Source organism: Nicotiana tomentosiformis, chromosome 2 (genome assembly GCF_000390325.3).
Source record: "Nicotiana tomentosiformis chromosome 2, ASM39032v3, whole genome shotgun sequence".
Taxonomy (NCBI): domain Eukaryota; kingdom Viridiplantae; phylum Streptophyta; class Magnoliopsida; order Solanales; family Solanaceae; genus Nicotiana; species Nicotiana tomentosiformis.
Window position 1 is genome coordinate 51904390 of NC_090813.1, and position 16544 is coordinate 51920933.

The 16544-nt window shown below is 33.3% G+C and overlaps 1 protein-coding gene across 3 annotated transcripts; it reads right to left on the minus strand.

Annotated features, from left to right (window-relative positions):
• Positions 1-10679: 10679 nt before the first annotated feature.
• LOC104113675 (monosaccharide-sensing protein 2-like) lies at positions 10680-15926 on the minus strand. 3 transcript variants are annotated; one of them, XM_009623916.4, is made up of 6 exons: positions 15746-15926; positions 14892-15029; positions 13887-14453; positions 12886-13784; positions 11738-11925; positions 10680-11482 (listed from the first exon to the last, which is right to left on the minus strand). In XM_009623916.4, exons 2-6 carry the CDS (start codon positions 14968-14970, stop codon positions 11047-11049), a joined length of 2169 nt encoding a protein of 722 aa, XP_009622211.1. In that variant the 5' UTR covers positions 14971-15029; positions 15746-15926; the 3' UTR covers positions 10680-11046. The 3 variants fall into 3 exon arrangements, with proteins under 3 accessions (XP_009622211.1, XP_009622210.1, XP_033516543.1); XM_009623915.4 differs by having other exon boundaries at positions 14892-15041; positions 15746-15894; XM_033660652.2 differs by lacking the exon at positions 15746-15926 and adding an exon at positions 15580-15680.
• Positions 15927-16544: the final 618 nt, after the last annotated feature.

Consider the following 16544-nt stretch of genomic DNA (forward strand, 5'->3'; position numbering starts at 1 on the left):
TTTTTTGTTTGTTTTTGTGTTCTCTCCGAGAAATTACTCGCTTTGTGTGATCTTAGGCTGTTTACATGGAGGTGCGATTCTTCTTGAAATATTGCGTGAGTGCGGGATGCCTAGCTTGTATGCGGGATGCCTTGTATGTACGTGACTTTCTTTTGCTGTTGTTCTCTTTCCAAGAAATTACTCCCTCCCGTGCGATCTTAGCTCCTTATTTTGACTTGCTATATTACCATCGAGAAAAGTCTTCAATGTGGATGCCATCCCTGCCTTGCTAAAATGAAACCTCTAGTTGAATCAAAATATGTATTTAGAGGCGGATTCAGAAATTTAACTTTTTGAGTTTAACTTTTGTTTTAATTCTATGGGTTTAACTTTTAATGTTTTAGTTTTGAACCTATTATATTTTTAACGTTATGAGTTCATAACTACTACTTATTATAATTTTACAAAACTTTTATACATTAATTTATACTTTATCGAAAGTATTAGATTCAGACGAACACGGTACAGCTATATAGCGGCAACCGCCCCTGAGTATGGTAGTTAATATAGGAAGGAAGAGTAGCTATATATGCGGCAACCGCCCCTGAGTATGGTAGTTAATATAGGAAGGAAGAGTAGCTTGTGTTATATATTCTTGGCATTTATATTTACTTCGTAGACTGTACGTAGCTTTATGCCTGTGACAGTTCGGGATAAAACAGGACCACTCTTGTGGAAACTACACTAGACTAGAAAGTACTCTAAAATATAGGAAGGTAGAATAATTTAATGAACAAAGCAATCTAGAATTAGTTTGGATAAAAAGGGACTATCTAAGCAGCTGAATATAACTATATCTCTAGATTCAGGATTGCTTAGTTGCATTTTATTTTTGATCTCATAAGGTTATTAGTCGAATCCAAAATCTAGTGCTAGAGGGTTCATAATAAATGTAATACTAATATATATCCATATTAGTACTTTTTATTTTGTATATGCATACTTGGTTTGAGTAAAAAATAATTGGTTAGTTGAACCCATAAAATTCATTTTAGATCTTCCTTTGGATAAAGTGACTGCCGCCTCTAACAATTTTTAACTTTAAAAAATGACATGCTGGGATCTTGAAGCATATTATAGTCCTAGTAATAGTTTCTTTGAATGGTAGTGATTGACTCCTCTGTCCTTATGCATAAATGAGTTCTAGTACTGGATCAAAAGGCACTTATCACTTTCTCAGTATGCAAGTTGTGGTAGTAGGAAAAGATTGAGGATGACCAAAACTATTTTAAAAAAGACTTCAGCTTTCCTTTTGAATTAAACAACCAATGCAGGATCTCGTCACCCTTGCATCAAGCTAGGGAAAAAGAGGAAGATATTATTTTGATTCGGATCAAGGGTGGGTTTGGTTAAACTCATTGTTTCACGCTCGTACTTGTATATATATGTATGCCAAAATTAAAATGTATACACATAATAAGATCACTAATTCATAATCTTGAATTCGCTTATGATGTCATTCATGCCACACCCTTTGGAGCAATTTCTATTTTTTCCCTCAAAAGGAGGAACATCTTCAAAAGAGAAAAGGAAATAATAAAGCAAGATAAAGACGAGGAGTAGTGGATACAAATTAACTTTTCTTTGTTGCACCCAACTTGTGATTCTGTAGCCACAAAAACACTTGAAAAATAAAGATCTCTTTTTCGAAAGGAATACTAGGAGTATATTATAGTAATGATATTGCACAAAAGGGAAGATGAATATAAAACTAACTGCCTTTTAAGAAGAGATATATACTTAAATTAGTAGTAGTTTTACTCGACATCCTCAGATATATGCCTGCTACCTTTGACTAATAACCACCATTCTTTTCTTGAAACGCTTGGCTAGACATCGTTCCCGGGCCGGCCGGGAAAAGCATCGCACTAAATAGGCATAGTAGTGCGCCACGATTTTAAAACAATTAGATTGTCTAATTACTACAAACAATGTTTCTCACTAATTAGTATGCTTTTCTTGGGTTGATGCAACGCATCAATGAGTAGTTTGCTTCAGGACCTCAGAAAAAGAAAAAAATTTCCTTCACTCATGAATGGAACATATTTTCTTTTATAATTATGTTATGATTACTATCAATCTTACTTTAGTCAGAGACGAATCCAAAATATAAGTTCTATGGGTTCAATATTTAAGATTAGCGTTGAATCAATTATATCTTTAAAATTATAAATTCATATATACTAGTAGTTGGTGTAATTTTTATGAATTTTATATAAATTTATGCACCATGCTAAAAGTACTTAATTCAAATGAACATGATACCGAAAGGCTACATCCGTCCCTATCTTTAACATGCACAATTTTCATAAAAAACATTTTGGTTTGCTAATATTACTATCAGTCTTGAATAAATGTTTTCCTTTAATAATTTTTCTCACTCGTCAATCAAATACAGCTAATGTTTGGACATAGATTTGGTTGAAACTTGAAAAAAAAAGTTTTAGAAATTGTGTTGAAAAATAATTTTTGGAAGTTGAAGTTGTGTTTGGAGATGCATTTTATTTTTTTAAAAAAAATTGAATATGAGTGGAAGAAAAAATTTCACCCAATCAATTTTTGCGAACTTAAAAAAAATTATTTTTTTTTAAAAAATTGATCATATTTCATAAATAAATAATATTTTTAGGCCGAATGGGAGCCTAAAATAAAAGTTTCAAAAAATTATTTTTCAGAAATTAGTTACCAAATTTTGTTTTCGTTTTTGCTCTCTCCTCCGCCAAAGCGAAGCCCTCTTCCCCTTTTCTTTTTGGCGGAGTGAGTGTTAAAAGTTAAAGAGAGAACAAAGACGCGAAAGATTTAAAACAAAAGTAGTGCGCATTATATTAAGGTGATTGATAGCCTCCAACTCCAAGTTTAACGGCCTACCAAAAGTTAGAGATGCTTCGACACAGGGAACAACTCGATAGTCTAATCCCAAATCTCTATGCTGGTAAAAAGTTACAAAAATGGATATGAATAGATAGAGATAATACCCACCACCATTACCAAAACCTCTTATCATTGGGTTAAAAACAAATGGAAGGTAAAGAATACTCATTACCATCAACTTGTGTAGGCGAAGGCTGGCACGTAAATACTTGTTGTGTTTACATTAAATTAAATAATTGAATCGTAAATGTTAAAAATCAAAGTGACAATACATATTGCTCCACCATAATTAAATAGTAATAAATTTGTGTATTAAAAATATATGACTTACATTTATTGATTTGATGTAAATATCAAATACGAATAAGTTATTATTAGGTTGTCATAATATATAATAGATATTTTGCTCTAGAAAGGTCAATCAAGAAAATATCCCCGAGAACTATCAAAAGCTTATTTTATCCAAAGAGGTTGCAAATATCTAGTTTTCATGACAGAAAAAGTGCACAAGATATTTCAATTTATCACATATAAAACCATGATTACTAAGTCCACTTCCAAGAATCCATCCTAAAGATACCAAGAAGTTTTAGATCCAACTGAATATGACTTCCATTAAGGTTGTTTTCATGGTTTCTTCCCATACATTCCAATTCTAACCTGGCTTTAACTGTTTTATATGACAGCAGAACCCCTTCTTGTAATTTTCTGTATGCCAAAGTAAACTGGGATGAAATGTCACGCAACTTTATTGAAGACAGGAAATTTCCAACTACTTTGGGTCATGATGCACTGTCTTACACGGAATAGTAAGTCTCATTGGTTTATTCTAAAGGGATCTCTTACACAAATTGCTCGTGGGATTTACTGTTTACTTTTTTAATCGGTGGAATTTACTGTTTAATTTTCTTGATAGCTATTTAAGTTAATTTTCTATTCTATAAGGATTTTTAAATGTGTAAACATTTTATTTAAAAGTTCGAGAAAATATGCCTATCTGTGTGTTAGAAATTTTTATTTATTTAATTATTTATCTTTTATGCCCATTCATGTGCTAGTTTGATTTTTTTTTATTTTATGGGCAAACATAATGAAAATTCTTTTTGCTAACATGTGACGGTAAGAATTGAAACCAGAAATTTTGTTCTCTGGTACCACACTGAACAACGTGATCATATGATCAAAAAACTATAACTATTAAAAAAGGCACACTTCTATTAGCTGAATTGCATTTTCAACAACAATAACCTAAATTATGAATTAAACACGAGTATTCAATATGACCTAAAATTAAAGTATGACCAGCTTTCTAAACCACTACCCTAGATCCGTTCTTTGCAATTTATGGGAAAGTAGAGAGTATTCTAGAGATCAGGCAGAGCTTATATATCTCTCTAGAGTCTTCTTAATTAAAATGGATTCTTCTTTATATTATATATAAAGAAGTACTTCAGCGTACTGCATGAAAATACAGAGGGTAACACTTTCATCTTTCTGATTATTCGCAACAAATATTTAATACTTCTCGATCTAAACGTAAGTGAGTAACAAAACTTAGCACTGCATGCATAGCATTAGTTTACTGAAAACTTATTACTCATCAGATATATTTATTTGTAGCTTTATAGGCCGGGCGTCCTAAATCAAGTATAGTTTGACTCCACGCTTTGAACAAGAAAATGAATTTATTGTCCTGGTTCCAGTAAAAATACGATTGCTGCCAACTCTTGGGGATCATCACATGATATTAATGATATCCATGGAAAGTAGCGAAATATATATATATATATATATATATATATATATATATATATTAGAAAAAAAAAAGGTAAAATGCCTAAACACAATGGGCTGTTTAAGCACTTGAATAGTAGGTAAAGAAGGGTATTGAGCCTCTTTGGATGGGCTTATCAGCTCTTAAGCAGTTTTTAACTTGTAGAAGTGTTTGACAACCAAAAAATGGGCTTAAAAAAAGTTAAAATCTACTTTAAAAAAGTCAAAACCAATAAGTTGGAAAACTCAACTTTTTCTAAATTGGCTTAAAAGCAATATTGCTTTGACCAAGGATATTACATTCTTATCCCTTATAATTTTTCTTAATCCCGAAATTACCCCTAAGTAAAAACCCTACAATAGGGGTGGCAAGTGGGCCGGGCCCGGTCCTAAGTGGGCTTCGCGGGCCCGGTCCTAAGTGGGCCGGTCCTATGCGGTCCGGTCCTAAACGGTCCTGGGCCTCGCGGGCTTATTGCTGGAACCGGCTCGGGACCGGGACCACGAACTAACGGGTCCGGGTTAAGTGGGCCGGTCCCGGGCCTAAACGGACCCAACAAAAACTTTCTATTTTTAATTTTTTTTTTATAGAAGTTAGAGAAAAAAATAGTAATAAAGATATATAAGCTATATTCGATTTATATACTATATATACATCTTAAAATATATATATATATATACTATATTATATATACATAGTATACATCTTAAAATATACAATATATACATCTTAAGATATACTATATATATATAGTATAGTATAGTAGATCTTAAGATATATATACATCTTAAGATATATAAGCTATATATATATATATATATATATATATATATATATATATATAGTAAGATGTATATATAGTATATCTTAAGATGTATACTATCGAATATGACTTAAAAATTATGTATATATATTATAGTATATATATAGTATATTATAGTGTATATATACATTTTAAGATATATATATATATATCTTAAAATGTATAGTTATATACACACTATACTATATATACATAGTATATAAGTCATATTCTATAGTATACATCTTAAGATATACTATATATACATCTTAAGATATATATATATATATATACACACACTATACTATATATACATCTTATATATACACACACTATACTATATATATATAGTATATAAGTCATATTCGATAGTATACATCTTGAGATATATATAATATATATAGTAAGATGTATATATATTATAGTATAGTATAGCATATACTATATATACAACTTAAGATATATAAGCTATATTCAATATATTCGATATACATATATATATATATAAGCTTATATATATATACTATACTATACTATGTATACATCTTAAGATATATAAGCTATATTCGATTTATATACTATATATACATCTTAAGATATATATATATATATATATATATATATATATATATATATATATATATATATATATATATATATATATATATATATATATACACACACTATACTATATATACATATTATATAAATCATATTCGATAGTATACATCTTAAGATATATATAATATATATAGTAAGATGTATATATAGTATAGTATATATAGTATATCTTAAGATGTATATATAGTATAGTATATATAGTATATCTTAAGATGTATATATAGTATATCGAATATAGTTTATATATCTTATGAGATGTATATATAGTATAGACTATAGTATAGTATAAATATAAGCTTATATATATATATATATATATATATATATATATATATATATATATATATATATATAAGCTTATATATATATATATATGTATACTATACTATATTATACTATATGTATAGCTTAAGATATAAAAGAACAAAAATATTGTAAAGAGATATTCAAATCAATGCGTTATATTTTTATTATAGCATTAAAAATCATGGCAATATCTTTCTTAGTCTTCCTCCCCCTATGGAATGAGCACAACAAGGTGCTAATACCACCATTGAGAAGAAAAAGAAACTAATCAAGATGTGCCAAAATACAAGTTACATATTAATTTACATGGTATCTCTTACAAATTTCATAAATCCTTCAAGGTCCGGAGGAATTTCCGTTGGTGGTGGCGGAAATGAAGCTTGCTCATCAACGCTTCCAGGTGAAGCATCATCCTCCGCAAGTTCAGCTAGCATTTCTTCATAAGCTTCGTCTACCTCTGGTTGTGATTCAGCAAGTCCAAAATTTCTTCTTTCCGAACGGATCCAATCTCTGAAAAGTACTGATTTTTCCAAGCTCTCCCTCATAGACGCTCTATAATCACCGAGTTGAAGTCTTGCTTGACTGAAAGCGCTCTCTGATGCCACTGTTGAAGCTTGAATAGTTAAAATATCTAGGGCCATCCTTGAAAGAATCGGAAAGTGTTTTTCTTTGTCCTTCCACCATTCCAAAATATTAAAGGAGCTGTCGGGATTCACTTCCTCAATTCCCTATGATAAATAAACTTCAAGCTCATTTAGTTGTGAAAAATCACTAGTACTAGAACCTTGAGAACCCCTGAATCCTGCCCAAGCACTAAGTGCTCTTACTCCCGCAGTTCTTTTAGATGATTGAGAACTAGAAGAATGAGGAGTTGGAACATTTGGTCTAGCATGATCTAATGCAACTTGATAAGCATTATAAATAGTTTGAACATTTATTTTAATTGAGGCTATTGCGTTCGGAAGTTTAGACAACTCCTCATCTTCAAGTGCTAAACCATTATAAACAATTTCATACCAAAATTGAGGACTTCCTAATTTCATAGTAGGATTTAACAATGCAGCAATACCATAAATAGGGGGAATAGGAAAAAAATATTTTTTAAACTTTTTTCTCATGGAATCAATAGCAAGTTGATAAATTTTTCCACCATCTGAAAAATGATCAAATAAATTTGCAAGTTCTGCAATATAAACTAAACAGTTAGAAATAGTAGGATAATATTGCCCAGAAAATTCATTTGTAGCAATATGAAATTTTTCTAAAAAATCTACAAGCATTTTAACATTAGCCCAATCCACATTTGTAAGGTGCTCATCATCATCACTTACATGAGCATTAAACGTTGAGTTTATGGGGTTTCTATATTCATATGCAATAACTAAACTTTCATAGGAGGGTCAGATGGGGGATCATCTAGATTATTATTAGTTGGGTTAACTTCAGGAGCATGACTAGTGGGTGTATCATCATCCGGTTGCATTTCATCAAAATCTATTTCTTCATCATCATTTTCATCAATAGTTGGATTACCATAAAGAGCATTCATATATTCATGATTTAATTGTTCACCGGGTGCTATATTATGGAAAAATTGACTCTCGGTAAATTGTAATAAACTATTATCGCTATCAAGAATAGGAGGTGTAGGACGGGTAACATGTTTGGGTCGGGAAACCGGGGGAAGTGGAGGAGGAACATATTGGCCACTAGATTCACCACTCTTCGATTTTCCCTTATTTTTACTAAACATATTTTTTAAGGAATAAGCCATCTTAATTAATCAAGCAAAATAAATAAAACAAATAAAATTATAATATTAAAACTTAAGAGTTGGAACGAGTTTACCGAATTGACGAACAACTTGTTGGAAATTGATTATCGTTGAAGACTTCAATTCACCAACTTCACAATTGTTTCACAAATTGTAACAATAAAGTAAGCAATAGTAGAAGTAAATTAGAGAGAGATTGTGATAGATTGATGATTTTGTAAGAAAAAATGAAAGAATGATGGGGTATTTATAGTTGAAAATAGGGAAAAAGTATAATTATAAAAAGTTTGGGATTAAAACAAAGTTGAGGGGTTAAATGGCTATTTCATAAATAGCCAACGACTATTTTTGACAGCCCAACGGCTATTTCTGACAGTCCAACGTTTTTTTTTTTTTTTTAAAAAAAATAATATTTTTTAAAAAAAATAGCCGTTGGGCCCGCTAGGCCCGCTAAGGGACCTGGCCGGTCCGGGTCCGGGCCCGGGCCCTGGCGGGCCAAACGGTCCCGGGCCTGGCGGGCCCAATCATAAGTTGAAAAACCCAACTTTTTCTAAATTGACTTAAAAGCCATATTGCTTTGACCAATGATATAACATTCTTATCCCTTATAATTTTTCTTAATCCCGAAATTTTCCCCAAGTAAAAACCCTACAACATACTATTTTTTTTCTCCATTCTCCAATATTTGTCAATTTCTTGAAGTTCTTAACGTGAAGCAAACAATAGTTTTTTAAATAATGTTTGATACATTCCAATATTTTGTAAATATTGTTCTTTTGGCTTCTATTTTTATTCCATAATATTTATTTTTTTTGGTGGTTGAATCCTTCCTTTTTTAAAAAAAATTGGTGTAACTATATTCTAAAACCAAATCATTCAATGAATTTACGTGTTACCCCTGAATTTGAAGCTATGAACGGAAAATATAATATTATAGTCATCATCGTCTTTATAATGTTAACAACTTTAAGGATATTTCAGTCATTTTAACAAGAAAAAGTGCTTACCAGCACTTGTTTACCAAACACTTCATCAGCTTGTTTTAAGTTTCAGCACTTTTATCCAAACACGTAACTGTTTATTTATAAAACAAGTTTCAGCACTGATAAAGTGCTTTTAAAAGCCACTTTTTTTAAGCCAATCTAAACGGGCCCATATTATAGCTACCAATTTTTAAGGGTGAAATTAAAAAATAGTCAGATTTATAAGTGGTAATTGAAAAATAGCCACAGTTTCAAAAATAATCGAAATTTAGCCTCTTTTCATGTAAAGATAAATCTGAACGAAAACGTTATTCAAAATACGGAAAATATTCCAGCATAATATACTGGGCCAGAATAATATGCTGGAAGTTCATATACGGGTACTCCAATCTCCAGTATATTATGCTGTAACTTTTCGTGTGTTGGAGTTCCAGCTGCAAGTTCATACACAGGTGCACCAATCTCCAGTATATTATGCTGGAACTTTCCGTGTTGCAGCAAAATAGTGGTTATTTTTCAATGACTTTGCAAACGCTGGCTATTTTTCAATTATGAGTCTGAAAACTGGCTAGCCCGTGCTATTTTCACAATTATCAATCCCAACATAGAAAATTCCAAGTCGTTCAATAAAGTCCAAACGCAAAAAAACCATAATGTAGTTTAAAGGAATCAAAATCCATATATTACTAAGACATAGAATAACACTAAATATGGTAAGCAATGCGCAAGAAATTCAGTTGATTTGGGTAGCGATGTTTTCACGTGAGATTTTTGAAGATAACAAGATTTTCCCTATATAAATATCTGTTGTTCCTCTGGTTGATTACAATTCTCCCTTAACTAGTCATCAGCTCATACGCTTAAGTTGGAACATGGCTCAATCTCAAGTTTCCTACTCTAGGTTTCTCGTAATACTTTTTTGCTTACTTCTGATCATTGCATCAAACGGTGAGTTTAATAAATAAATAAACAAGAAGGAAAAAGTGTTTGCAATATTAATATATTCATTGCTTAGAACATGACCATTTTTATTCTGCTTTTTTCGGCGCAGACATTGTAGCTGTGAAGGCTAGTAGATTCATACCATCTGAACCTATTTGGTAAGGGGCAATGCATCATTCTACAAGATTGTAATAATGAGTGTAAGCGAGAAGGAGATATATATATATATATATATATATAGTGAATAAGCAAATTATAGGTTAACTTGTCCCTGCTGCTTCCTACATGTGTATACTCATATTGGATTGACAATAAAAGAGGAGAGAGTTAATGAAGAAAAAAACAAGTTGAAGGGCAACTGAGCAGTTTCACATGTTTATTAAGTTTTGATATGTGAAACGTCTCACACCAGTAAAAAGGATCACATTTATCATCCTCATCTAAAAGCTTAAACTTTTCCAGCAGACAATCCTTCTCAACTTTTAGATGAGGTCAAACACAATTCTAACAATAAGCATACTGAAGAACAATTCTTAAAACGAACCAAAACAAGATGATCAGCTTCTCTACTGGATTTAACTTTATGATCATAATTCAAAGGAAGATGAGATTATATGAGTGTATTAATAAAATGTTAAAAAAATTAGTATCATAAAGTGCCTTAAGACAAATTTATATCCAAATCTATAGAACTCTATTTGAGCTGGATTCGCGATGAAGTAAACAGAAACACTACGTATGAAGAGGATAAAACAAAAGATCCATATATAAGAGCTAAATGAATCCTCTTCTGACCGTAATCCTGTTAAGTGATTTCCTTGTGAGCAATCAGCCACTGTCATCCTAGTTTTCCCTTGAATCACTAGAACAGTTAATCACATAGCATACCTCACATTCAGCAAGGGTAATCAGACAAAATTTCAAATCTCCAGCGCGTTTATTCTTTTGCAGATTGCTTAGCACCGACAGCGAAGAATTCTGTAATGACTTCAAGGGGCATGCCTTTTGTTTCCGGAACCTTCAGGAAAACAAAGACCCAAGCGATGGCACATACTATAGCATAGATGCCAAAGACACCAGCAAGTCCAATAGAGGTTAGCATAACGGGGAGTGAATAGGTGACAATAATGTCTCCAAACCAAAATGTGAGAGCACATATAGCGATACATAAGCCACGAACACTGGTGGGGAATATCTCGGAGCAGAGGATGTTGGGGATTGGACCAAAGCCTGTAACGAAGCAGCAAAAGTAGACCACAACACTAATGGTGGAGATCACAGCATGCGTGACAGCGCCCATGGTAATTACGTTGCCTAGGACTAGTACGATCAGTGACACCAACAGAACAGGCAAAGTAGCCAGCAGAAGCAACCTGGAGAAGACAACAGACAATTACATTACTCAAAAGTGGAAAATATTACCTGTATAAAGTTGAAATGATTAAGTCTGACCAGAGTTAGCATCAAATTTGGAAACAAGTCTAGCTGGCAATATTCTTATTTTGTATTAACACCTTATTCAAACCCCGTCTAAGGCATGAATTCCAAGTAAGTGATATGGCAAGGCTTGATATTTGTTCTATTTCCAGTTTTCACTAAGATTATGGGAATAATAGAACTAATGTTACCTTCTGCCAGCAATGTCCATCAGTCTCATTGCAATGCCTATACTGGGAAGCATTAACAAAGTAGTGACGGCGCTAATGAGGAAAGATGCTGAGTCTGAACCAATACCCAGATTTGATAGCAGAACTCCTACTCCTGCTTGTTCAAGAATTTGAGGAGTGTAGTAGAGAACCCCATTTATACCAGAGAACTGTTCAAGGAACAAAACAGAATCAGTAGTGAGTAGGCCCCCCATCAATAACAATAACAACATCAAAAACAGGAATGACAACTCTCTCAATCCCAAACAAGTTGAGTCAGCTATATGAATACTTCTTTTAATTTTATGCAAAGGTAGAGAAATCAGCTTTACGAATACTCTACGTACAGCTTGTTCTATTTGGACACATTTCATTCTACTACTCAATGAGTTGTCTTTTAATTTAAATTTAGGGGTTCTCTAAACTAGAGGTCCAAACTCTCACATTATCCCTGCAGACATATATATCTCTTGAACAAACTAAATAGACTCCTAGCAATTATAAGACCCATGCAACTTTACTAACACGAGTAGCATAAAACCATCTAATTAACACAAGCATTAGATATAGAACGATGAGAGACTTTTGACTAAAGAAAACTACAGTAGTAAGAATTAGGATTTTCATATAAAGCATGTAGCAACAGTGAGTAAAAACCTAAGTTTATCACTATATGAAAGTATTGTCTATCTAAAGGAAGAGTATAAAATTTCATTCTTGACTCAATGTTCGATCCATAATGAACTGTGCCATAAAAGGTGATTGGTATATCTCATTTCACTCGAGAGATGCCAATTTGTATCCATACTTCATATACTTTCTGATTTGAGCATGAGAGTAGTATACGTAATGCTTAATGTCAAGCCATTTCCCAACAGAATAAGCAGCAAATTCCTTGACAAGACATCTATGGAAAAATACCAGTGTCTTGATTTTCTTGTAAAGTCAATGATTATTCAGTAATTAGTTCTGCATACTAATTCCATGAGTAAGACACTAACATAATCGTGACTATCCTTCACCAATTTCTTCTTAGAACCAAGCTAAAATTAGGTAACATTTCTGATGGTTCTATTCCATATTCCGGAAATATCATATGTTCAGAAACTAAAACAACATAACCCCTTTACCTGCTGAAGTATTTGAATTCCAACTCCAACAATGAGAGCGTGCTTGACTCCTGGCTCAAAAAGAGCTCTCCAGCCTGGGCCCTTTGTAATAGGTTCAGATTGTTCAACTGCTTCCTCAATAGACTGTTGAGCCAATATGCTCTCTGTTCGAAGAACAGACTGGCTAACTAAAGCAGCAGCATGTATGAATTCACCTTCTGCAGGAACATCGCAACCTGGAAGGGAAACAATGGATCCACGACGTGATCCAGCACCAGCCTCCTGATGCAAATAAATCCTTTTGAGTGCTCCTTCCTTTTTCTCATCTTTTCTATATGCTAGCTGCCAACCACCACCTATACCCATACTTGTTTGTTCTCCACCATTTGCAGTAGTGAAATTGCTACCTTGTCTCATGCTTAATGAGGTTGGAGGCTCTTCTGCGCCTGTCCCTTGACGTGAGAGCAACGGGCTCCTGAGATTGTCATCAGATTCTGCCCCAGAAGCATCAGACATATGCTTGTCACCATCCCTTTGACTTTCTTCATCCCAGTTTTCATTTTTAACTTGATTCTCTGCTACATTGAACATGCTGCCAAAATTTGAAAAGAGCATGCTGCGCATGCTTCCCATCTCTGGTAGCTTCTCGTGGACACTGCCAAATAGAGTGACCATTGGATCCATAAGAGTACTTTGATTTGCCACACTCCCATGACGGGAGACCAGACCAAGAGTACTTTGTCCAGTCACAGGTTTGGCAATCCATGAAAGCCCCTCTTCAGCTCCGTATAACTTGATTCGATCCTTCTCTTCTGCATGCTCCTGGCTATCAGCAAGTTCACTGTCCGGACCAATTATGTACTCCTCTATAGACACTTCTCCTCCAGCACCCATGCCTTCCATCAGCAAGGCCATTTCACCTGAAGGCGGAAAAAAGTAATTGTTTGGAATCCCTTAATTGACATATCACAAAATCTTAAGAAAATTATTTCTGTGAAGAAAAATGGAGCCAGGAGGCATACCGGAGACATCATCCCTGCCACGTAGTCTCTGTAAAACTTGTTTAGCCTCTTTCATCCGACCTTTACTAACAAGCCATCTTGGAGATTCAGGCAAATAAAACAAAGCCAAAAAGAAATAAGCAAGAGAAGGAATTGAGAGAACCCCAAGCATTAGCCTCCAACTTGGTGATTGTGTCAACGACACCCCAAAGACCATGCAGTATGAGAGAAACATTCCAACACATCCAGTGAACTGAGGAAAGGTATTCAGCCGACCTCTTATTTCTGGTGGGGCAGTCTCAGATATATAAACGGGAACGAGTGTTACAGCAAGACCAATACCAAATCCATCCAACAGCCTTGCTAGAAGCAACACATAAACATTTGGAGCCCACAACATTACTAATCCACTGAGGAAATAAAGGACAGATGAAATAATAAGCATTGGACGCCGCCCAAGCATATCAGACACAGGTCCTGAGAACGTTGTGATCACAGTTGCTCCAATTAGTGACATAGCAACAATTAGCCCTTCTATGGTTGGCTGAGTTTGCAGATTGAATTCCTTCTTGATGTAAAGTACAGCTCCTGAAACATGTCATACACAAATTATTTTCTCAAAAAGAGGTATAGTGCATTTGGATTAGCTTGTACCATGGACGAGAAAATATGGTTATGGACATATAAACCAGATCTTGGCAAAGTTGGAGCAGAGGTAGCTACAGAGATGTGAGGTTGAGAGTCTATGCGGTGATGGCTGTACTAGGAATTACCGTGAATTCCCTAAAACCATACCAAAACTATGCCTCCGTCCCAGGTTTGGCATTTAAACTCGTCTCAGTCCAAATATTATACAGAGTAAAATAAAAAACTAAAAATAAAAAGCACCGGAAGTTCTCTGTATCTTCTTCTGGCATATAGATCTCTAACATGACAAAAACCAAGAAAGACTTTTTTTTTTTTTCAGAGAACACAACATAAAGAATAAAGACCAAGTAAAAGAACATGAGATTAACCAGAAAATACCTGCTATTGTTGCATTGTCCCATCCTTGCAACAAGTTGCCAATGGCAGCAGCAAGTGCAACAAGCACAGCTCCACTCATCCTTAGTAAATCAAATCTTTCGTTTTATGTGGTAAAACTGAATCCCCAACTTCTCCTAACTGCAGAAGCACCTAGAATCAGAACACATACAAGATTATAGCAATAAGAACAGATGTATAAAATAGCCACAAAAATCAAAATGATAAGGGCAAAGATCATTTTTAGCCTACGGCCGAAACTATTTACATCCGGTAGCCTCAAAAGTGTATAAAATTTGTATATTTTTGTATATAACATACAAAAATGTATATATATACAAAAAAATATACATTTGTTATTTTGAGAGCGGCATTTTCCCAAATGATAACTCCAAATATTCAATGCAAATATTAAAAAAAAATACATGATCATATTCCAGAATGAAGCCAGGAAGAAAGATCCTATATAAGGCTTCAAGAATCCAAGATGTAGATTTCAGTACTCCTAGAAAAATTTCAGGACCCCACTACTAAATAAAGGAACAGCAAATCCATAAGAACTAATTTATCATATACTAATAATCAGGAAAGAGCATAAAGAGATGAAGATTTAACATATCCAATTTGCATATTCTATAATTGGTAAAAATTCGATTAAAATAACTTTTGGTGTAGATTGATGAGAAATCACATGAAGCATCCAAACGGGTGAAACATTAAACTAAAGGAGCTCTCTTTAAATCACAAAAAGAAAAAAGCTGATATCTTGAAACAGATTACAGAAACGAAAAATGATTAAAAGAGAAGAGAATGGGCATGTATTTAGCAAATTGGCATACAAGAAAAAGGGAGCATACCTGGGAGACAGAATGAAAGTGAAGGCTCCCAAATGTGAAAAAAGTGAACACATTAATAAGTTGGTATTTTTGTACCCTCAAAAGTACCAGATGCAAAGCTCTACAATTCCCTAAAAAGGCTATAAATATATAGACAATCCCAATTACCAAACAGAAAACAGAGCTATACTTTTGTTTTTCTCTTTCTTTCTCGTTGGGAAAGAAAGAAATAAATAAATAAAAAGGGGTTAATGTTAATGTAACTTAGGATACAGACAATGCCACCATATGGGAGAGGAGAAAGAAAAGACAGAAATGGCAGACAAAGAGAGAGATGGGATCGTAAAACTAAGGAACGTGAATCGCTGATCTGTTCTTTTTGCCCTTACATAATTATATACTCTTACTTGGTTCTCATTATTCTATTATTACAATTATGAATTATGGTACTTCATTCATAGGAAAAGATTCGGAATTTTCTGCGTTTTCGCTGTAACTAATTGACGTCTGATGCTGACACTTGTCGCGGCAGGGGATATTCTTTTTCTTAAATAAACTTTTATTTCTCATATATTCTTTGGCGTTTTATGACAACTAATTCCTTAGGGATCGTTTGGTGCGATAAGGAATAATAATCTTGGAAATTATTTTGTTTCGAAATTAATAATTCTGAAATTAGTTATATCATAATTATAGTATTATTCCTATCCCACGTTGGGAATGAAATAACAATCACGGAATAAATAATCACTAAATAAAACATTAAATGACAAAGATGCATGTCTCCAAATCTCTTATTCCAAAGTCCTTTGAAAAAGAA